General features: G+C 46.7%; 2 protein-coding genes across 2 annotated transcripts; one reads left to right on the top strand and one right to left on the bottom strand.

The window, feature by feature from the left end:
• Window positions 1–1,926: 1,926 nt before the first annotated feature.
• Window positions 1,927–6,018, top strand: Prp5 (pre-mRNA processing factor 5). Its single transcript, XM_078178558.1, has 7 exons — window positions 1,927–2,094; window positions 2,276–2,488; window positions 2,699–2,846; window positions 2,923–3,237; window positions 3,315–3,642; window positions 3,707–4,829; window positions 4,899–6,018. The coding sequence occupies exons 1-7, from the start codon at window positions 2,075–2,077 to the stop codon at window positions 5,851–5,853; spliced, it is 3,102 nt and encodes a 1,033-aa protein (XP_078034684.1). The 5' UTR covers window positions 1,927–2,074; the 3' UTR covers window positions 5,854–6,018.
• On the bottom strand, window positions 5,919–22,049 carry Reck (reversion-inducing-cysteine-rich protein with kazal motifs). The gene is made up of 8 exons (XM_078178559.1): window positions 21,808–22,049; window positions 13,637–13,689; window positions 10,056–10,139; window positions 9,824–9,860; window positions 9,400–9,747; window positions 8,885–9,317; window positions 7,314–8,688; window positions 5,919–7,147 (listed from the first exon to the last, which is right to left on the bottom strand). Exons 1-8 carry the CDS (start codon window positions 21,881–21,883, stop codon window positions 6,764–6,766), a joined length of 2,790 nt encoding a protein of 929 aa, XP_078034685.1. The 5' UTR covers window positions 21,884–22,049; the 3' UTR covers window positions 5,919–6,763.
• Between the last annotated feature and the right edge of the window lie 433 nt (window positions 22,050–22,482).

Here is a 22,482-nt window from a genome sequence, read left to right as displayed (position 1 = left end):
AATCGGGTTTCCCAGAAGTTTCGTCGGTCAGGTATCATGCATTGTCCAACCTAGAAGATTCTTTTATGCGAACAGATACGCGCGTACACGCAACCGTCGCTCGAACCCAGCCGACCATGTTCCTTGCATTATTCTTTGTTCGCAGGAATTCGAGGATCGATCGGGATTCATGGGACTCTTTCACTACGAGGATATATTCTGAATTCCTTGAAGCGAGTGCTGGCTACGTGGACACAGTCTCTTCTAAACCGCTCAGGACTGGCAACAAGATTTGCGAACCGGCTCGAATGTCGCCATTGGATTCGGCGGGACATTCTACTGTTCAGATTATCTTCTTCGTTTCGTATTCCTAAAAATTCCGTATATTATTTTCTGCTTTTGATCCTTCGAAATACGATTTCTTTCGCAGCTACGTTGATTATCAGTACCTCGTCCTTAAAGATTTTTCTATCGGCAGATTTCCACAGCAATCGATCGAAGCCTAGCTAGACGAGGCATATAAACGGTCGTAGACCGTAGCTAGCAGTTTTCAGTGGAAGTCCGAGGCCGTAACGCACAGATGTTCGGCTCATCTGCCCTCTGGGGCGGCTAGAACGCGCCTAGGCGATAAAATGAACATTCCCGACTGGTTAACTTGTCGCATCTGCCAATCGGCCGGCGAAACTCGAAGAGACAGATGGTGTGGACGCAAAGGAAAGTTACTTAAGCAGGTGTAGCCGAGCACGCGACAGGTGAACGCCGCGAGTCTCCTCAGCCACCGATACTTTTAAAATCGAAAATAAACCGGTGGCCGAGGGCGGGGAGGAAAGGGGCTGAGAATCGAGCTGGACAACGTCTATCGGCGACAATAACTGTAAAACGTTTCTAAATCGTTCGCATTGAATCCCAATCGGAATACGAACGAGCTCGGAATCCGGGATGGATTGGTTCCACGGTCTTTGTACAGGCGTCGCGTTCGTGCTTGCGATAAAAATGACTCGGCGTTCGCTTCTTATGTCGCGCGCATATCGCGGAGCTTCGGTTTTTCCCAGGATGACGAGATTTCCGAGCCGATACCGTCGCTCCTCTGGTAAATAACCCACGCAGAGGACGACGAATAATTTCGCCAGCGGAATACTAAATGCCGCTTAATGTTCTCCAGTCTGAGTCCCTGAGGAGCTCTCCGAGTTCTTCGCGGTGGACACTGTTGGCAACGATCAACGATTTTGATTTCATTCGAATCTTTATGGTCTCATTGTAGATTGTGTTTCAATCGACTTTGAAAATGAATAAGAATATTTTTTGATTGTATACATTTAATTGCCTGGAACGATATTTCCAGATCTGCATCACCGAATGGCTTCGAACTCGTTAGGGGCTTACAGTACACCTGTCGCTGCAACCGGTATCGCGATCATGGTGAAATAATTTTTTTAATCGAGTTTATGGCCCTCAGGAAATTAAAAACTGGATGATAACCTGAAATGCTTATCATTATTTTAATTATCTTCGGCGACATAAAGAACGAGAAACTTGTAAACTGGATACTTATTATACCGAAATCTGTTAATAAATTCATATTTTTCTAGAAAAAGAATTTTAAAGACAACTTAGTATATTATCTTTTAAATTGGATCAGTTAACGAGGTTGTCAATAATTGTGATGTATGGAAAGAAGCTTAATAATTACCTTTTAAGTTATGATTCCTTACAATAATATTATAAAATATCAGTTACTTCTTGTGGACTAAAATTAACAACAATAGGTTAACCTCTTCATTTCACATTTTAGTAAAAACCGGAAGTGTACTGCTAGCGAAAACATATCACGTAGATAATCGGAAAATCTAACTGACCATTGTTAAAAAATGAAGATTCCTTCCTAACCAGCATGATTCGTATCCAAGAAAGATACGTTGAGGGCAGCACAAGCAAAGCGACAATAAATTGGCTTTGCGTTTGTAAACGAAAGCTGTTGCATCGTGTATTTCGTTAGGAAATAAGATCGAAGAGGAACACGCGATACATGTTCCAGCAGCACTGACGTCCAAATTTAGCTCTATAAGTTAATAACGTTTGAGCGGCATTACTAGTCATGGTTCGGAATAGCGACAAGTAAGTTAACAACTGATATTCACCATTCTTTTAAGGTTAACTACATTCGGTGTGTGATCAAGTATACACTCGTAATTCGATTGTTCTATTTCACATAGAATTACGTATTATTTTAATTGTTCCGTATACCTTTCGTTTTCTCTGCGAAATTATGCCATTTTTCTGATGCACCGTTTTCCAGGGACAGGCATCACAGACGACGGTCGCGATCAAGATCGAGATCTCGGTCGGCCACACCGGAAAAGAAACGGCGACGGTCTAGGAGCAGAGATAGGGACAGGGATCGAGACAAGGGACGACATCGGGAAAGAAGAAGCCGGTCTAGGGATAGGGACAGGGACAGGGGCGACAGAAGAGAACGCTCCGAAAGGGACAGAGATCGCGACAGGAAACGGTATATTATAATTAGACTTGTTTCAGCGTACTAAAAAATCTAGGATATCCAGTCAATGTAATTTGGTCCATTTACCAACCTAGTAACTTGCTTTGATTGTTTCTGGCAATACAATCTTAGCGAAAGTTACTCCCAGTTGCTGTAAGATTTGAGATACTTGTATTAATGGAATAATCAGTTAACATTTATTGATTGTTCTCGGTATGCTAGTGGAGACAGTAAAGAAAAGCGTCTTACAGGCTCAAAGTCCTCACGTTCAGGCAAAGATCGCTCGAACAGATCTCGATCCAGAGAGAGAAAGGAGAAGGAGAAGGGTGACAGTGATGAGTTGCCATTCGATCACACTAAATTGGACAAGGTAATTAATTCTTAGTTTCTTTTATATTTGTTTTCTGGTTAATTAATATTTCATTTGTTCCTGCTCTTTCCTGCAGGAGGAAGAACAGAAAAGATTGGAATTGGAAATGCAAAAGAGAAGAGAGAGAATAGAAAGGTGGAGAGCAGAAAGAAAAAAGAAAGAGCTGGAAGCCACGAAGAAAGACGGTAAGGCATCCATTTTAGCAAATCTTCAGCTGCCTATGAAAAAATGGTCCCTCGAAGACGATAGTGATGAAGAGACTCCCGTTGTTCAGAACAGCAACAAGGAAGTTAAAGAAGAAGGGGACATGAAAGAGGAAATCGAGGAAGTTAAGGAAGAAGCTAAAGATGACGAGGAGGAAGTCGATCCTCTGGACGCCTTTATGGCAGAGGTATATTTAACTTTTATCGTCCAATTTATTATTGTACCAATTATTAGATATATTCAATTAAACACGATTATTAATAGGTTCAAGAAGAAGTTCGGAAAGTGAACAAACTGGACAATAAAGGCGCAAAGAGTGCGAACAACGGAACAGGCACCGGAGGCACTCAGAGTGGTGGCGTAGTCATAGTAACTGGCGTGGCCAAAAAGAAGGTGCAGAAGCAGAAAGGTGAATTGATCGAGCAGAATCAAGATGGTTTGGAATATTCCAGTGAAGAGGAAGGAGAGAATTTGCACGAGACGGCTGCTGGAATTGCGAACAAGCAGAAAAGGGAACTGGCTAAAGTCGACCACGCGACGACCGAGTACCAACCATTTAGAAAATCATTTTATGTCGAAGTACCTGAGATAGGTATGTATTCTAAACTTCAACGTGATCATCCTCCGATCTTTATTTCAATTTTTCTCATTTATAGCGAGAATGACGCCGGAAGAAGTAGAGGCATACAAGGAGGAACTAGAGGGCATCCGCGTGAAGGGAAAGGGCTGTCCTAAACCTATTAAATCCTGGGCACAGTGTGGCGTGACGAAGAAAGAGCTGGAAGTGCTGAAGAAGCTGGGCTACGAAAAGCCAACGCCAATTCAGTGTCAAGCTATACCTGCGATTATGTCTGGCCGCGATTTGATAGGTATAGCGAAGACTGGGAGCGGGAAGACATTAGCTTTTCTACTACCAATGTTTAGACACATTCTTGACCAACCCCCGTTGGCAGACGGCGATGGTCCAATTGCGTTGATCATGACTCCTACTAGAGAACTGTGCATGCAAATCGGCAGAGATTCGAAAAAATTCACCAAGTCTTTAGGATTGTCTCATGTCTGCGTCTACGGTGGAACCGGAATATCCGAGCAAATAGCGGAACTGAAGAGGGGCGCAGAAATAATTGTTTGTACACCCGGTAGAATGATTGATATGCTCGCAGCGAACAGTGGCAGGGTGACGAACTTACGTAGAGTTACTTACGTAGTACTTGACGAAGCTGACAGAATGTTTGACATGGGTTTCGAGCCTCAGGTGATGAGAATTATGGAGAACGTCCGACCGGACCGACAAACTGTCCTTTTCAGCGCAACATTCCCTAGGCAGATGGAAGCTTTGGCTAGAAGGATTCTTACTAGACCCGTAGAAGTTCAAGTTGGAGGTCGATCTATTGTCTGCAAGGATGTTGAGCAACACGTAGTTGTTCTTGAAGAGGATCAGAAGTTCTACAAATTGCTGGAGATTCTAGGACATTATCAGGATAAGGGTTCCACTATAATTTTCGTGGATAAACAGGAGAATGCAGATACTCTTCTGAAAGACCTCATGAAAGCTTCTTACTCTTGCATGTCTCTTCACGGTGGAATCGACCAATGCGATAGAGATTCGACAATATTGGACTTCAAGGCTGGCAGAACGAAGTTGCTGGTTGCTACTTCCGTCGCTGCGAGGGGTTTAGACGTGAAGCATCTTGTTCTCGTGGTAAATTATGATTGTCCCAATCATTATGAGGATTATGTGCACCGGTGTGGGAGGACAGGAAGAGCCGGCAACAAGGGGTAAGTTTTTATTCAAAGCACACAATCTCCGATATTGGTATTATAAAACTAAGAGATTCTTCCTTGCAGATACGCCTATACTTTCATCACACCAGAACAAGAACGTTACGCCGGCGACATTTTACGTGCCCACGAATTGGCTGGTGTTCCTGTTCCAGAACCCTTGCGTCAACTCTGGGAAGGTTACAAGGCTAGACAAGCTGCTGACGGCAAGAAGGTGCACACAGGTGGCGGTTTCAGTGGCAAAGGCTTCAAGTTTGACGAATCGGAAGCGGCGCTTGCAAACGAGAAGAAGAAATTCCAGAAGGCAGCGTTAGGTTTACAAGACTCAGATGATGAGGATATAGAAAATGACATTGATCAGCAGATTGAGAGCATGTTGGCGCCGAAGAGGACCGTGAGGGAGATCGCCAGGCCGTCTGCTACCAACATCGCTGTCACTGGTCAGCCGGTGCCTAGTGCAACTGACAAATTGGAACTAGCCAGACGATTGGCGTCCAAGATCAACATAGCCAAGAATTTGGGCGCCGAAGCGAAGGGCGCGACTCAGCAAGCTGCCGAGGCTATCCTGAAGGGAGCTGGACCTACCAACCTTATTACAGCAAAGACAGTCGCGGAACAGTTGGCAGCCAAACTGAACACCAAGTTGAACTACCAGCCTAGAGAAGAAGATCTTGTGGAGAGCGACGCGGAAGCTGGCGAGCAAACCTTCCGGAAGTACGAGGAAGAACTAGAGATCAACGATTTCCCGCAGCAGGCTAGGTGGCGGGTGACTAGCAAGGAGGCTCTAGCGCAGATCTCAGAGTACTCTGAGGCCGGTCTAACGGTTAGGGGAACGTACATAGCTCCTGGCAAGGCTCCACCGGAAGGAGAGCGGAAGCTATATCTTGCTATAGAATCCACTAGCGAATTAGCCGTCAGCAAGGCTAAGGCTGAGGTCTCGCGGCTCATCAAGGAAGAATTGATCAAGCTACAGGCGTCGGGCGCCCACACTGGCTCCCGTGGTCGATACAAAGTGTTGTAAAGAACCATCCTTCGCTGTACATGCTAATATTGCGCACTACAGTACTATGATTTCACTGAACTGCGTACGAGTAAAATTAGAAATTTATTATTAAACTTATAAATGACTATACAAACACTTTGTATTTAACGGTACAATAACGAAGTATACTTAACAATTACGGAAGATATCGATCCTGTCAATAATTTCTCTGCGAGCGATCGGAGTCTACAAAGTTCACGGTTCTTTAGTCTCGGATCGGTCGCGGTACGTCGATTGTACAGTCCGCGTTCGATAAATAGCTGTAAGCTGCTTCCGAAAATGGGTTAAATCGAATAACCGGGGTGGTTAGAACTAGCATGTAACATAGTGATAATTATTTTACAGGTGGATGAGCTTCGAATATTTTCGCATTTTTAGGACATTTCCATACCACGAAGCAAATAATTTAGTAACTGTTCAAGTAGGAATACTTATCGAATGCTTACTGTACTTCGATCCGCGTCGCTTGTAACGTTCGCCGGTGTATTTTCTATCGACTATCTGCGAAGAATACAGCGGGAGGCTCGGCGGACACGTTGTTTGGTAACTTAAGTTAGGAGACTTTATTTACAACCCGCATGGCCGCCCACGCTTTTCAGGCGACCATCCTTTTGTACACGTTCCACCTGCTCCCATTTCTTTGGCAATATTAAAAGATCGATGAAAATACAATTATATACTTTCCTGTATATTAACGTAGGCACTAGAAGAATCACAGTCATGAAATCGGGCGTAGTCGTGTCAGCGACTACGCCTGTAGGTAAACGAAATGCTTAGCACCTTTGAAGATCGAGGAGATCTCTGATCACGGTGTTATCTGTCGTTTTCTGTTATCCGCACCGTGACCAGAAAACCTTTTCATTTTCTTTCTCTCTCTCTATTTCAGCCTTTACGAGATGACAGTATGGACGATTATGCCAAATATAAGGCTCGTGAGACATCCTGCGACAGCAATGGCACCGGATATGTAACTATGAGCAATTTCCGCTCTTGTTAGAGCGCCCAAGGGCACCTCGGCCGCGATCCTAGGGCTCCTCTCTAATATTCTGGTAACTAATTTCTCAGTCTCTGTTACGCAGGCCCGTAGCTGCAGTATCGAAGGCCTCTTAGACGTGGGCTGCACAATGATGAATATGTCCCTGTCCGGAGTCATCATCCCTCTAAGCGCGCACTGCGCGACCTGGATTTGTCTCCCCAGTGCGGTCAGCAAAGCCTCCAATGTGACGGAATCCTTGTCCTCATCCTCGTCCATTATATAATATATTCTGTCGACCTAGAGCAAGGAAATAAAACATTTGTACCATAAGACAGATTACGGAGGATCTAAGTAAAAGTCACAGGGATCATTTTTTAATTCACTCTTCCTGTAAAGAAAGACAATCCCAAACATAGATATTATTTTAGGATTCGCTAGCTTTTTCGAAGAAGGAGGAACGTACTTGTTTCTTGGAGTAGAACAGTTTAGCCGCTCCTCCACAGACAGGGCAACAAGCTCCAGGCGGCGTGACACCAACACAGTAAGGTTCGATCAGCTTAGGACACTGGACAAGTTCGCCGCAACGTGGTTTCGCATGATCTCCGATTAATCCGACAGCCATGCAAGGTCCGAAGTAGTCCACCACGGTCCTCTCTGCCCAGGCAGCGCATTCATTTGCATAAACCTCGCCGTTCACCCCGCAGACGGGTCCTCTCAAGGAACACCCCTCTAGACACTGTCCTCTGTACCCCAAAGTAGCTCCAGCACGAATCATAGCGCACACCGAGCGATGCTGGCGATTCTCTTTATCGCAAACTGGCCCACTGTTCTCATCCCTAGGATCGCAATCAAGAGGAACGCAGTCGTACTGACGACAGGGTTTGTGAAGTTTAGACAAGCACACCCTGGTCCTGCGGACGCACTTTTCTGTGCTATCGCAGACATTCGAGGCGCAAGGATCCCTAGAAGAGCAGCTCCCAAATTCAACTTCATTTGGAGACAGATCTGCGCATTTGGCCAGGCAACCGGAAGCGAATGTAAAGCCCAGCCTTCCGCAGACTGGGACATAATGGGCCGGACAATCGCAAGGCAATGAAGGAACTCGCACTTCCCCGCAGCTCCTCTTTGAGCATGTGAACTCGCCCTCAAAGCAGTGGCAAGGGTTACACTCTAGATAGAAGTTGGTCTTGTGAGCGATGTAGCGATCATGGACCCAGCAGTTGTTGAACTTGAAACAGTTCAGAGTCCTGCACTTTTCTAGACCTCGAAGAGTACATTGACATATCCTGAGGCAACCTTGTTGATCGTACCGAGGAATCTGTACCCAGGATCCAGTCGGAACTAGTTGCTTGGACATCTCTCCTAAAGAACACCCTGGCACACAGCGGTAGATCTGTCTCCCATGAGGCAGTAGCTCACAGATCTCTCCTTGTGCACAAGGGTTGCTCTTGCACGGAGTCATGATATCCTCCTCCAAACGGATCACTGACTCGTTATCTTGAGGGTCGTCCAGAAACGGCCTCAGGGAGACGCAAGGAGCATCGGATCTGGGAGGGGATAGCTTTGAACACAACGTATTGGCAGTGTGAGGTCCTGTGATGGCCGACCAGTCCACACAACTAGCCATTAACTCCAGACAATCCTCCCTGCACAGCCTGGTCTCGTGAACCCTAGTTTCGCAAGGTCTGAGCTGTAGCAAACATGAGGCTGCGCGCAGGGTTTCTGGTGGACAAGAAGCTGCAGCGCGCACAGGCACTCCTAGACCCCTAACTATTCCTCCTCTGGACCAGTGATCCGCTTCCCACTTTGCTGCTTCATCAGCCGCTGCTGAACAAGTCCTAAAGGAAAGCGAAACGTATAGAATAGTTATAACATAGTCAATAATTGCATATTTCTATGTATAGTCCATATATTATAACGTCATAAATTCGTCACGCACGCAATTCTGGATGCGTATAGGAAATCCCGTCGTAAGAATAGAAAGCAAACAGCCGCCAGACTTGGGCCAGTTCCAAAATGCGACCGAGTATTTACCTAAAGAGCGTCGTCGACCGGTCGTTAAATCTGGCGCAATAGGACAGCCCGGAGCAGCCCATCTCGCAGGGTTCCTCAGCATCCTCCAGACATCTCCTCAGCTCTCCCTCCAAGCTCGACGACAAGCACTCTGCATCCAGTTGGACCCAAGCGGACTCCCAATCAGCCTGGAACGCCCTCCAGCATAAATTTTGGCAAGCCGTCTTGGTCGCCTTCGTGCAACACGATAGTTTTCCCGCATCCAACGGAAGTCTAGTCGGTTTCGAGGACCCCGACTTCAATAAGCAGCTCCAAAATGGCGACTGAGGAAGCACTGGATTACACTTCTCCGTCAGCGCGTCCATGATCTCTTGATCCGTCGTTGCGGTCTGGAGGATCCTCTTGCAAGTCTCCAGGCAAGCTGGAGTGGTAGCCTCATTGCAACAGGGAAGATCTGATGGGAACGAAATCTTTAAAATTATGTATAAAAGGATGACATTATTTCTGTGGGATGATTCAGTCTCAAGTTCACTTACGTTGCTTAGGATCCTCCGCATGTTTCACCTCAGCAACACTTTTCAAGCACTTTGGAACCTGATGAAAACAGCCCTTGCTACTGTACAGCTTTAGATTCGAGATCTTCCCAGGTTTATAGAACATATCTCGACAGATGGACCTGCAGGTTTCATTGGAAACTGTGGCGCAGCAATGCTCTGCTTCCTCTCGCCTTTCCAAGCAAGAGAAGAACTCGGGTTCGTCGCTCGGACGACAAGTTTCATTCAAATGCCTTCTGGACCCCGAGACAGCGCAAGTGGATCTGCAAATGGGGTTCAGCGCTAGGTGACAGCAACCCCTTCCCGTCCAGTTACCATGCTTCCTGACATCTGCAAGCAACGGGATCATTCAAAATTCTGTCCTCCAGAAAGACTTAGAGAAGAATCGAACTGGCCAGGTTCTCACCGTTCAGAGTCGAGTTGGCGCAGCTCCAGAACACCGTCTGAAAAGAGAGTAGGGCAAAGTTGAAGGCGAGAAATAACCGGATAAAAAGTGAAAACCGAGTCGGATCGCGAGAATAAGGTATCGTCAAGAGTCTCTTGTAACGCGAACCGGCGGCACCCGGTCCTTTTTACAAGCGGATCTATTGTCCCGGAGATCGAACGCGGATTAAGAGGATCGATTAGAGGTCGCTTACCAGCTCGGGGGAGCAGAACTCCAGCAGGCGTCGTGTCGCGTTCTCCCTCGCCATTGCGTCGGCACCCAGCGCAACCAGAGAGATCTGAAACCAGTGCGTAACTTTTTACTTCGATTTTTATAGACGACACCTTCATCATCCAAGTGCCAAATGATTCGTGGAAAGAAGGGAAAAATGGTCCCCGGTATATGGATAAAAAAAATACGTCGCAGCTGTGGATCTCCGATGGGAGTTTCCACGGTTCCGAATGCCAACTGCAACACGTTTCCAAGTTATTAAGAATCAAGGACACAGGTACGCCACCGGTCAGCCACGGTTTCCTGTTGTTCATCACTGAATGACAATAGACCGCGCGGATATCGACTAGCCGGGCCTTTTAGGCGCTCATTCCCGATTCAATCAGCGTCCGCAGCGAGGACGGACCCGGACATTTCGTACTCTCGTCACGGCCACGCGTTACGAGCGTTCTATTGGTCCCTATGCGGTGGGTTCTGTTAGGTCCTCATGCCTGGGTCAACGTATAGCTGTTTTTCCAGATCGAAGCAGGCCTCATTCTTCGGTGCACAAGAAAATTGCGCTGATCTTAATGATAATCCAGAACTAACGGTGTATCGCTCTCAAGTTTCCCTAGGTATAGCTGCTATTTTGTTGGAACACATTTTTCTTTAGCATCGATGATAATCACACTAGTGTTAATAATCAATTACAATCGTTTTTTTTATTTTAGCTATATATACCACCGCTGCTATTGACTATCATCCACGAAAGTAAATTAACTAGGTCCGGATAAGAAATGAGTAAGGATTTTTAGAAATGACCGAGTCAAAGATCTTTTATGGGGCATGATTCAGGTTCGGTGACGCCGTGCGGCTGACTCAACGATGCCTAAACGTAAGGTGCAAATATTTACGCCGGGGGAAAAGACTATTCGACTGGCAGCCAGATATAAAGACAAGAATAGCGTTAGCGATCTCGAGCGTGTTGATAGCTTTAGTTAAGCTGTTGCAAACGTTTAAGGGCGTAAACGATAGCGTGCCGTGTAGACGTCGCACGTATTTCCGTCGCGGTGTATTCTGGGAGGTATGCGCGGCTGGGCATCGTCGCCATTTTACAGGGGTGCGTTTTTCTCGCGCGAATTTCCCGCGATAAAAATATATTCTGCAATCTACAGTCGACAACTGAAAACATATTTTTAGAACGAAATGTTCGGCTTCACTGGAAAGGTTCTCAAAACGTTTAATGTTTAAGCGAAAAATATGCAACCCATGATCATTGAAAGAATTATCTTGTAAATTGTAGTTAAAATTTTAAAATGATCGATTCGATACTGTTTTTTTTTTTATAGTATATCTGTTAATTATTAAGAGTGACCGACACGAAACTACTGAAGTACAATCTATCCACGCTACTACAGCCGATGAAGTCAATTTTCTGAAGTTGGTGAACCACTTGAGGCCTCAAGTGGCACTTCCGGTGGCTCCGCTTCACATTCACGAAAGAGCGGAGCTCATCGGTAGTCGGTGCTGCGTGTTCCATCTTTCCCGAGCTGTTTCTACACCTCGGAGTCGTCGTACATCACATTCCAGCGGCGGAGCGGCCGCAGGACACATGAAATATTGGGTAAGGAGCACGTCTGCGTGGCTTCTTTCATGAATACCAAATGTACAGGGTGGTCCATATCGATAGCCGCTCGCCGATAACATTTGCGACGTTAAAAGGGGATGATACTGATGGGGACGATCAATTTGATCGTTCGCCGACCCCGCGGGGACCACCGTCTTATGAATAGAGAAACCCTTTAAAGAAAGAGGATGCCTAGCCGAATAATAGAACACGGTCGTCTAAAGGCGATTCGCCTTCGCGGCTACAAATTGCGAGGGAACACGATATCATTGATACCGTGTCCGTTTCTCGGAGTCGAGTGCGTCAATTCGTAATATTTGCGTATGAATGAGCCAACCGGGGGCCCCCCGGGGGGGTCCTGCGTAAATCTCTCAGCGGGCCCCAGTGTCTCCGATATTATCTCCGATGGGGCCCTGCAGCCACTTTTAAAGAAGCTACAACCACGCGTGCACCCCACGTCGCTGCACCGTGGCCGAGGGCCTGTCGAAAAACCACCGTGTGCCTTCTCTCTCCCTCTCTCTCTCTTCTTTCTCTCTTTCTCGTTCCCCTTTCTCTGATTTTACTCTTTTCCCTTTTTGTTTTTCTTTCCTCCGGCTGGTGTCCGCCGGTTCGCTCGTCCTTTCACCTTTTTCCCTCTCGCTCCCCGTCCTCGTCCCTCGCGCAGTTTCCTTTTTATCCCCCGGGAGAGATCCTAATATATCCGTGGACACGGCATATTTTGTACCCTTTATCGTCCCCGGGGTCGGGCCACCGATATTTATCAGTCGCGCGATATCGCGCGCGCGCGCGCTCCCTCGCCGCGCCGGCGAAATGATATTCCCTCGAAATTGTCTTTTTGAAATTCCCACGGGGATCCTCGCGCGCGGGTATAATTAATAGATACACAGTAGAACGCCGGGCCTCGCTGGACCAGACTCGATAAATCGCTAACAATATACGTTCAGCTATTCGACTGCGAGAACGGGATATATTTTCTTGTAATTAGATCCTCCCGAGAGCGACAGTTCGGCGGAGATACAGCCACGACGAAGATCGACGATCTGCGTTGGATCCGACGCACTTTGGCCTAGCCATTTTATACGATCCTTCCACATTAAAAATATATTTTTGTTGATGAGGTAATGATTCCTTTGTTCGTCTTTTCACAAATCTTAATTTTTATAACTTGTTTAATTAGCGTATTTCTTGTAGGAAAAATAGAAGAGGCATGGTGTTAACTTCTCAACCACTAAAGATAATATCTTGGACCTTCTCTTTTTATCTGGAATTTTTCGAAACTAGTTTCACTTTTTCATGCAAGGTGATAAGGGTTTGATAATAGCACACTGTTGATCTCTTCCAAAAAATGAAAACTTGAAAATCATAAATAATGAATACCCGTAATAAATGGCGAATAAGTAGCCATTAAGAATAATAAACACGAAAGAGCGTACACCGGAACGTGAGTCTGTATTCAATTTATGCTCGATCGCCTCTGAATCACTTAATTATGCTTTTCTTACGAGTACTATTATAACATCGCGTTTAATGGTCTCGAGGCGGCAAAAAGCAACGATAAATTGCGGCCTTGGGAAAGAGAAGATTGCTATCGTCGTCCTCACGATCAAGGACACAAAAATCTACGTCTCTATATTATAACTTCTGAACATTCCCGTATACCAACACTGTCACTGTTACTAAATTCCAATCATATCCTGTATTAGATCCAATCATGAATAATTTACGTTCCCGGGAACAAGTTGTAATATGCATTTGTCAACCTAATTACTATAATTTTATTCATTTATGCAGTCCAATTTGCTACGAACTACTCGATTAAATTTGAAACAGTTGAACGATTAAAAGTATTTATGAATATCAGAATAAAACAATTTGTAATAGTCTCGTTTCCTAACTATTGTTCACCGTGCATTTCTCAAACTATGAATCGGTGTTGTAGAATCGATGGAAGAACATACCTTGGAGCAGACGCTGCGACAAGATCCGGCCGCCAAGGAACAGCATGACATCTCTGGAACAAATAAAACAGATACAGTTTAGGTCCTTTGGAGCACGCGAAAGCATATGGTGACTAGACTGCCGGTAGACAGGATGCAGATTGTGGTACAGGATCCTTTCTCCGCTTTTCTCTGGACAAGAAACAGACGCGTGTCCTGCGTTATGTCAGTTACGTGGAAGGAGAAAGGGCCCGCTTTTATGGTGGGCCGGATGAGGGTACGCGAGACACGTCAAAACTTAAGTACCCTCTGCAAACACGTTCCCAGCGTCCTACCATCGACCATGAAATCGAACGGGAAAAATCGCTGAAAGCCACGGATCTTGTTGACCTCACATTGCGCACGTAAAGAAATTATTTCATGCACTCCTATACAATTGACATTTCTTTTTCATCATTAAAAGGCTAGGCAAAATTTTTGACAGTGTCTACAGTTCTGAAATGTCAATGTTTAAATAAAACGAAAAATTATAAAATACTTCAGGCGTTTAATGTAACTGACTCGAGATCGTTTTCGCAGGTTACAACTAAGCGTCGAAATTGTTAACAGTCCACGAGCTACGGATGTGGACATTCATATAGGGGACGAAGACAATCATATTAAAGGTTGATGCACCTAATTCCGAATAATTAAGATGGACAAGGGTGTCGACTCAACGAGAAATAGCTAGTGTCCTTCACGGACCCGTTTTCCTTATGTCGGTCCTGTGTTTTTTTATTCTTCGTATGTGGAAAATTACGTGTATTAAACGATAGCGCGATGGAAACGTAAACACGCCGTAGGACCGTACGTATCCGTTCAGAGATTCTGCAGTAAGTGATCTTTTACGACTTCACGGGCGTAATATGCGGGTCCAGTCAAACTGGCTTTTGAACGGGGACCCGAATCGTGAATGCTGGGGCCACGATAAATGACCCACGGGGACCATAAGAGTGCGAGAGAACGCGGAGAGACAAGGGGGGGCTGCTTGAAGCGTGTTACAATTAAGTTAATAGATACCAGTCAGACACAAATTGCGGCCGACTATGTTTCTCCGCGTGACTCGGTTCGTATATCGTGTACTTTCATCGCTCGGACTCCTGTCCCTCTCTCCGTCTCTCTCATTCTCTCTCTCTCTCTCTCTCTCTCTCTCCCTTTCTCTCTGTCATTCTACGGTGAATTTTTAATTGTACTTTAAACATAGCCGTTGAGCGGGAACGCTCCCTTCCGCTTTTAACGTTTGTACAGTTGGTACAAGGGAGACACGATGCACCTTGAGTTTTCAGGAAATGGAAGCTGTTTGTTTGAATATCGGTTTCAGAGTGGATCCCCGGAGGATGTGATCTCCTAATGTTTCACTTAAAATACTTCAGGGCTATAATGTACATAAATATTTGTGTTCTATGCTCGCTCCTCCATTTTTCTTTGACACTAAACCTACTGAGCTTTGAAAGTGATTTACCTGTGTTATGCCGTAAGAATTACAAGACTGAATTTATGTAGACTTCTTGCCATTTTTATTATAAGCGAGCTAAGAATATCAGACACTGTCAGACGAAAACGACGGCTATCCAGTGCAAAATCTTGCGAGCTCTCGACATCGTGTTTCTTTTGTAACTGCCGCAGCGGAGCATGACCCATATTGTCGTTCCCATTATTAAAGGAATGGGCAACAGTTCCACAGCTGGCGGAATCGTGAAATTCGCCGCGGCAAGTCCGCCGCCTTAAAGCCTAGCTTCTCTCGTACCGTCTCTCTCTCTCTCTCTCTCTCTCTCTCTCTCGCGGACGCCACAAAAATAGCCGGCGTCGTTTGCGGCCATTCGACTTCCACCCCGTGATCTAAGTGGCGAAGTCCCCTTAATTTTATCCGTCGGGGAAAATGGAACGACCACGACCCGTTGACGTCGCTTTGAGCCGCGGCATTAAAAGCGGTTCAAACGCTGCGAGCCGATTCTCGAACTCCGATTTAGAAGCGCGTTTGTCTGAAAGGAAAGGGGAGGCTATTAACTAAAATTTGGCACAAAGGGCTGCCTTTGCGAGGTTCCTCCTCTTTTCTGTACCGAGTTTCATAGAGACGTCGTGTTCTTTATTTAAATGCGTCATAATGCGTGACACCATGCTTTTGTTGCGATCTGGGTGGGCAGAAATCCCAAAAGCATCTTTAAGACCCTCAAAGAGATCGGAGATTCTGGCAAAAAACATTTAATAGGCGCAATTTAAAATGACAGAAGTATATTTCTGTTTAGAAGTAATGAATAGATTACGTTGGTCATATTGATCTTTTTCTAACAATAAAATGATAGTTTTTCAGGGTCTACGAGGATCGTTCTTGGATCGTCAATGAAGATTTCTTCGGGAACGTCACGGAATGACGGGACATTCTCGATGTTATGTGGGTGAGTAAGTATACGCGGTGCATCGTTGCATATAACAGCGCAGAGCTCCATGCTGCACTGGCGTATCGCGCGCGAATGGTGACATCCATGTCGTTGCGCTCGTAAAACTCGCACGATTCTCCCACGTCTCGCGACAATAATCCGTGTACCATGTGGCAGATAAACCGGGAAGCTGGAAAAACTTCCACGAATTCGCGGACCGACCACGTGCGTCCGTCTGACTCGATTTGGAGCGAGTGTAGTTGCTCCATTTCGACCGCAGTCATTCGAACGTGAAACGACTCTAGAAAAATTCAAGATTCTCGAGTTTCATTTTACTGGAGGATTAAATTATGAGAGCCATGCTGTCGACGCTGCACACAAAAATAGATAGCAACTTTAGTAAGTAGCAACTTTCTCCAGACACTTTAATAAAAAGTTTAGAATACTTCAAAAATCATGTAAACTTTTTGAAACAGCTCTGACAGATTGCTACAATGAATTTTAAATTTTTTACAGTAACAACGACAACATGATTTATTTATTTGTGACAGAGGATTTCATAAAATTAGCTTTCGAGGAAATGAATTGCGGCAAAACAGTCGATGCGATCTCCGTAGACTGCTTGAAATCAATTGATCAATTAGCGTCCGCGATCCGGTGAACCTGCTGGCCTAATTAGCTCGTTCCACGGACTTGTGGTGCACGTTTTTCTTGGGAGCAAGGATGCTCACGGCCGATACCTCGTTACATCACATTTATCGCTCGGATCCGGCCAGGTTTCGTCAGACAAGGCTGCGGATAACATCGGTCCAAGGAATTTTTCCGGTTACCGTAGTCCGCAGAAACGCGCCGGTTAGCATAGGTTGATGAGTCGGTAATTACAGTGTGCTGGACACAAAATACGCTCGAAGGAAGCGGTATACTGTATTACACCTAATTAATACAGTCGTCAGGCTCGCGAGCGACCGTGCATCGAAGGACGATGCGTTTCACTGGGAATACGATCAAGACAGAGAGGCAAAGAGAAAGAGATAGAAAGAGAGAGAGAGTGAGGGAGACTGAAAAACAGAGCGAAAGAAGTGAAATCGTGGCATAGAAGGAGAAGAGGAGAGAGACGACGATTGTAGAACGTGTAAGAGATCCAAGGAGAGGGAGAGGGAGAGAAAAGATCAGAAGAAGGGAATCGAGATACGCGTCTCTCGACATGTTTTTATCCAGCGTGAAGCTGTCACGGGGTTTTATGTGTTTATTTATCTCTTCGCTCTCTCGACACGTCGTGAACATGTATCGAGAGGCCGAGTCTACACGCGTCTACACGCGTATAGTGGACCGTGTCAGGGCCCTGCCGATTGGAAGCTGCGTTCTCCTTTAACCCCTTCGCTTGTCCCTTTTTTTCTCCTTCGATTCGCGACGACCGGTCCCGAGAAATCGGTTCCCGCAGGTCACCGATCCGTCCGGATCCGTCGTACATCATTTTGGAAACGCCGCACTTCGACCCACCACCCTTAACTAAATCTCCAAGAAGTGTTAACGAACTCTGAACTAGTTGTACAGTATCGAACATCGTAATACTTTAACGCTCGAGAAGTTTTGAAAACTAGAAATGGTCTGATCCGAAAGTTACGCAGCGTTATCGACGGTTCAAGCGAACTGGTCCGTATTTCAATCACTCCTGAGACTGCGTTTCGCGAGAAGAATTTATTAATTAATCGTTATTCGCGCTGTCACGATGCAGAACCAGTCAGGAACCCTGGCTGAGGCGGCTCCGCCCATAAAAGACCGGTGAATAAACTTCCAGGGGCTTTAATTGTCGATCGACGTAATTATACCGTTGACGTCGCCGAGAGGTGCGTAACGCGGACTCGCATCGAACACGTGTTCCGAATTTCATTTACGCGGGCGTCGTATCACGCGCCAGACTGAGGAACACATGTACAGGCTGTTCAACAGGTGGACGAGAATTTTAGATGCAATCAACGTTCTAGGTTCCGCAGAATGCTCGATGGGAGTAGTTTATTTGCTCTTCATTTCCACCTAAACTGGGGCAGTGTCGCACAGGACTTTCGCGCGATTGTGCTTTCCTACTTTGAAAAGTGAGTTGAATTTATAGTAAATATCCTGAATTTTTTCTACTTTGATTGAAACAGTCAAATTCTTGTAAAAAGTGCATGTAAACATCCAAAATTGCTTTTAGTATCATATCGAGGAAAAGAAGAAACACTTCCTTCCTGATCCGAGTGCGCAAAGTGGGCGTGGTTTCGCAGCTCCGGGCTCGAAAAGTGCCACTGTCCCCGCGGATCATCCTACACGGCAGTATAGCGCCAGGAAATGAATACGCCTTCGTGCGACACATCGTCGAGGGAGTCGGAGGCCTTAACGAGTTTCAGCGAAGAGTGGAACGGGGTTAATAGGAAGCGAATCGTCGGTTAATAAACCACGGCTTGGTTTTTTCCCCTCGGGAGCAGCGAGCGACCAGTGAACCGGCCACGATTAATTAGCTAGATCAATCTCGATCGATGCGTATTCAAAGTGTTGCCATAAATCGCTTGCGCAACCGGGTCTCGCGTTCCGATTTCCCGGCTGAAAGACAGGCGAAATTATACCGCCTCGTTTACAGGAGAGAGAGAGAACAAGATAGAAGGGATCTACGCGCGCGGAACGGACTTTAAAATTACTATGATCCACGCGGTTTCCCGCATCGATGCGGACGGAAGCCGGCGGCCACAGGACATACTGAGCAAAGTCCTTTTTCTCCCTCCTCGTAGATCATTATTTCGAATCGCTGTAGATCGCCCTTCCTCGTAGATCACGTTGCCGGCTGACGACGCATCGACGAAACGAATCGTTGCTATCGAGTGACACCTTGACCACGCTTTATCGCGGCTACCAAGCGCTTCGATCGAGCTTTTCCCGTGATTTATCGAGCGAACTTAGGCAGCGACAACTTTCTAGATCGCGCGTCTAGGCGTGTACAGCGTTGACAGAGATAAGCGACTCGCGCGAAACCGCGAGATACATCGGGACAAACGCCGTTCCACCGAATCGACGCCTTTCGATCGCCGATCGCGCCGATAGCCTGCTTGTCTAGCGCATTAGCATTGTATGGCATAAATATCGGAGCTGGTTCCACCGGGTACCGGACAAACTTAACATTCGTTCTTGCAACGATGCGGGACTAACTGATGGATAGAGGAGCCCGTTCTCTCCAGCCGATCGACGCCGATCCGCGGCTCTTGTTAATCCTAGAAACGAGATCGAGAGATCACTGTAATCGCAGAACGGTTTTACAATGTCCTCGAACGAGTTCAGGAAACGATAAACATGATAAACTATTGTTCGCTGACAAGTGCGACACAAAAACTCGATGCTGTGAGTGAGCGGCTTGATTTCTAGAAATCAGCAACAGCGACGATTTAGCGAAAGTTCAGCTTTATCAGGATGATTGCTACCATGAGAAGCTTCGAGCGTCTCTTGTATCACTGACCACGTTTTTCCATCGCCCCTATTCAAGAAAGCTTTAAACCGTAACTATAAACTACCAGGTATTATGAAATCATCGGCGCTAGATAATGTGTGAATAGTGTCACGTAAAACACGCAATGCCCGCAGCAACGGCAAAGAAACCGGCAATCGGTACCTCCAGCGTGAAATGCTCGTTTTACCGATTACCACGGGTTATACAACAAATCGTTGTCGGTCGGCCTGTCCATGTCAATGCGCGACGACGATAATACTGTGAAGTTTCATTCGCGCCGCTGGAAAGTAACTGTTACAAAATAGATATTCAACCGATCGCGTGGAAATAGGTGTGCCCGGGAGAGGAACGTGCAACGACTGTCCGACGAAGCTTCGTTCCCGGGACGAAAGTCGCATGGAAACGAGGGATTAGACGGCGCGGAGCGAGAGGGAGAGGAGATCAATTAACGCGGAACTCCTGGTTCGCGTGTCGACAGCCGGGTACCTTCGGCAACAAGTACCATCGAGGAAAGGACCGGCAGCGAAGGAGGAGAGCGCGGAGGCACCGGCGCAACGCGACACGTTATAACCTTCGACTCTCTCGCGCGAATATGCTTATACGAGAATATGTGGCTGCCAATGGGTCTCCGCTCGTAGCTCTCGTTCCTCTTATTGCAAGAGGAAACCCGTGGTCCCGTGTTCGGACCGAGTCGAACAGCCAGGGGCGAAGGACCGTTAGCGACACCTCGTTCTCACGCATGTATATGCGCAATGCAAAACGATCGTGTCTCTCAGAAAATCCGCGATTTTCCATCGTGGACACCGCAGAAGATCGAGTTTCGTTTAATTCGTATGCCGGGGGATTAAACCATGTGCGAACCTGTCACGCGAGAATCTCTGTTTAACGTTAGCCGACCGATACTGGTCGGATGACCAGTTCTATATGTTCAATTTTACGATCGTTGACGTTGTAAAAACGTCAAAGGAAATTCGATTTTGTTGCTATCGTAAGAAGCGTATTAGCCACTTTCAGTGGTGGGTAGGCTTCGTCGAGCCACTGGCACTCTGAAGTGGAGGACCTCTAGGGCTTGCTTCCGGTTGCACAAGTGGCGACCTAAACAGTGGCCCCAATTGAACCTTCCAAGGAAACTATCTTCACGAGTAAACAGTCTGATTAAGCTGCCCAGGAATTGAAGAACGCCCGAGAACCGTGAAACAAAAAGTGGTTAAAATCGAGTTTTCCATTATGAGACGGCGGTTTTGAAGCATAGCGGAGTCGTGAGAACCGAAAGCCCCATTAAGATCGCGCGGAAGCTCGATAAACAGGCTACTCGAGCGCAACGATAACGCCGAAGAAGGGAGCGCATTAAGATCGCCGCGCGAATCGAACAGCGGAAGAGGCATCGCGGGAAAAAAAGAGTAACGGCTGACAAAAGCGACGAGAATTAATGCAGAAAGCGAGGGTGCGAGGACGCGAGCGGGTGGCCGATGAAGGAGGAGGAGGACGAGGAGGGCGGCAACAGAGAGCACATGTGGCCGAGGAGACGTTGTCGTCGATATCTCCTCTTGGTCGCCGATGACAAAGACTCGCGGGGGGAATATGTGGGTTCAATGAATCCGTCCTCGGAGCTCGTATTTTGGCGCGGCCGCGAGAAACGGCCGGTTGACATCGGGCATTTTAAAAATAATCGTGCTTCATCCGGGCGTCTCGATAAAGGGTTAGCGCCTCGGGCAGACGCGCTCGTTTCTTGTGTCACCCTTTTGATCTTTTCGAACTGTTCCGAGGCCACGAGAAAAATTGCCTCTGATCCAGTTGGATCTGTCGAGATGAATCGTTGGGATGGCGATCCACGTGGGGACGTTCACGTGCTTTGATGAAGATATTGAATGTCAAGCTTCAATCTACAGAGTTTTTGATTGATATTGAGCTAATATTGTTTTAGACAAATTCTTTATAGTTTCTGAAAAGTTTCTTTCATTTGTGCGATATCAGAGATAATCAGTAACAATATACGGTATAATGTAAGTGAAATAACAATTGAAATTGCAATTTTATTCAATGAAAATGTCTGTGCGCGTACTGTAATGTTTCTTTATTTGCAGACGTGACCGTCGAACCAGTGGTTGTAAACAGAACGAGTAACTTGGGAAGATGGACTTCATGTTTATAGATGCCGATGGTCAACAACTAAAAAAAACGAGGTCCAACACCAAAATAATTTTGTTTCCCTAAGCAACCTTGGTTCCCGAGCTAAAGACTACCGAATCGATTTCGCTGATGAACGAAGGCGTTAATTACTGTAAAAAGGATCGACCTACCTGGCGCAGCACCGAGGAATGAATTGCCGACGACGAGGGCGGCGAACGTCGTCGCCAGGAGTCCGACGAGCATCATCGTTGATCGGCAAAGGCTGGACCGGGTCTGGGACGAGTCGTTGCCACTGGTCGCATCGGTAATCACCGTAATCACGTGAACAATGTTAGAAGAAGCGACGTAGAATGCGCGACGGTGTTCGCATGTCGGCGAGAAGATGCCTCGCGCGCGAAAACGAAACGCTGTGGAGCGCGGTCCGCGAGCGACTGAGCTTTTCGTGGCACTTGCGGCCTCGAGGCTCTCCAGTAAGCTTTTTACTCGGCCGAGTGGGTGAGAGGAAGAAGGAGACGTGTACCGGAGACACCGAGAGCGAGAGAGATGGACGGACGGGGAGAGAGAAAGAGAGAGAGAAAGAGGGAGAGAAGAGACGGGACAGACAGTGACCGGGGGATTGCGTGTGGGAGGAGGGAAAAGACGCGTGGCGCGTTGTCACGCAGTGCAACTGCTATTGTGACATCTTCGAGCTGTACCCACACGGCCCCCGACTTCGTCTTTTTTCTTACGACGTCCTCCCTCGACCCCTCTCTCTCTCTCTCTCTCTTTCTCTCTTTTTCTTCCGCTTCGACCTCCGACAACGCAGTCGCAAGATTTCTCGGGGAATTTTGCGCGTGCGAATCCAT

This window comes from Augochlora pura, chromosome 4 (assembly GCF_028453695.1).
Source record: "Augochlora pura isolate Apur16 chromosome 4, APUR_v2.2.1, whole genome shotgun sequence".
Taxonomy (NCBI): Eukaryota; Metazoa; Arthropoda; class Insecta; order Hymenoptera; family Halictidae; genus Augochlora; species Augochlora pura.
The sequence above is the reverse complement of the archived record's forward strand: the minus strand, read 5'-3'. Positions and strand labels throughout refer to the sequence as shown.

What these genes read in the sequence shown, in the direction of transcription:
- Reck (XM_078178559.1), bottom strand. Translation starts at nt 21,883, where the DNA reads ATGATGCTCGTCGGACTCCTGGCGACGACGTTCGCCGCCCTCGTCGTC. An exon ending in CGCCAACTCGACTCTGAACG is followed by an intron (nt 9,748 to 9,823) that starts GTGAGAACCTGG and finishes CGTTGCTTGCAG; the next exon opens with ATGTCAGGAAGCATGGTAAC. An exon ending in TGTTCTACTCCAAGAAACAA is followed by an intron (nt 7,148 to 7,313) that starts GTACGTTCCTCC and finishes TCCTTGCTCTAG; the next exon opens with GTCGACAGAATATATTATAT.
- Prp5 (XM_078178558.1), top strand. Translation starts at nt 2,075, where the DNA reads ATGGTTCGGAATAGCGACAA. An exon ending in AGAGATCGCGACAGGAAACG is followed by an intron (nt 2,489 to 2,698) that starts GTATATTATAAT and finishes TCGGTATGCTAG; the next exon opens with TGGAGACAGTAAAGAAAAGC. An exon ending in TGTCGAAGTACCTGAGATAG is followed by an intron (nt 3,643 to 3,706) that starts GTATGTATTCTA and finishes TCTCATTTATAG; the next exon opens with CGAGAATGACGCCGGAAGAA.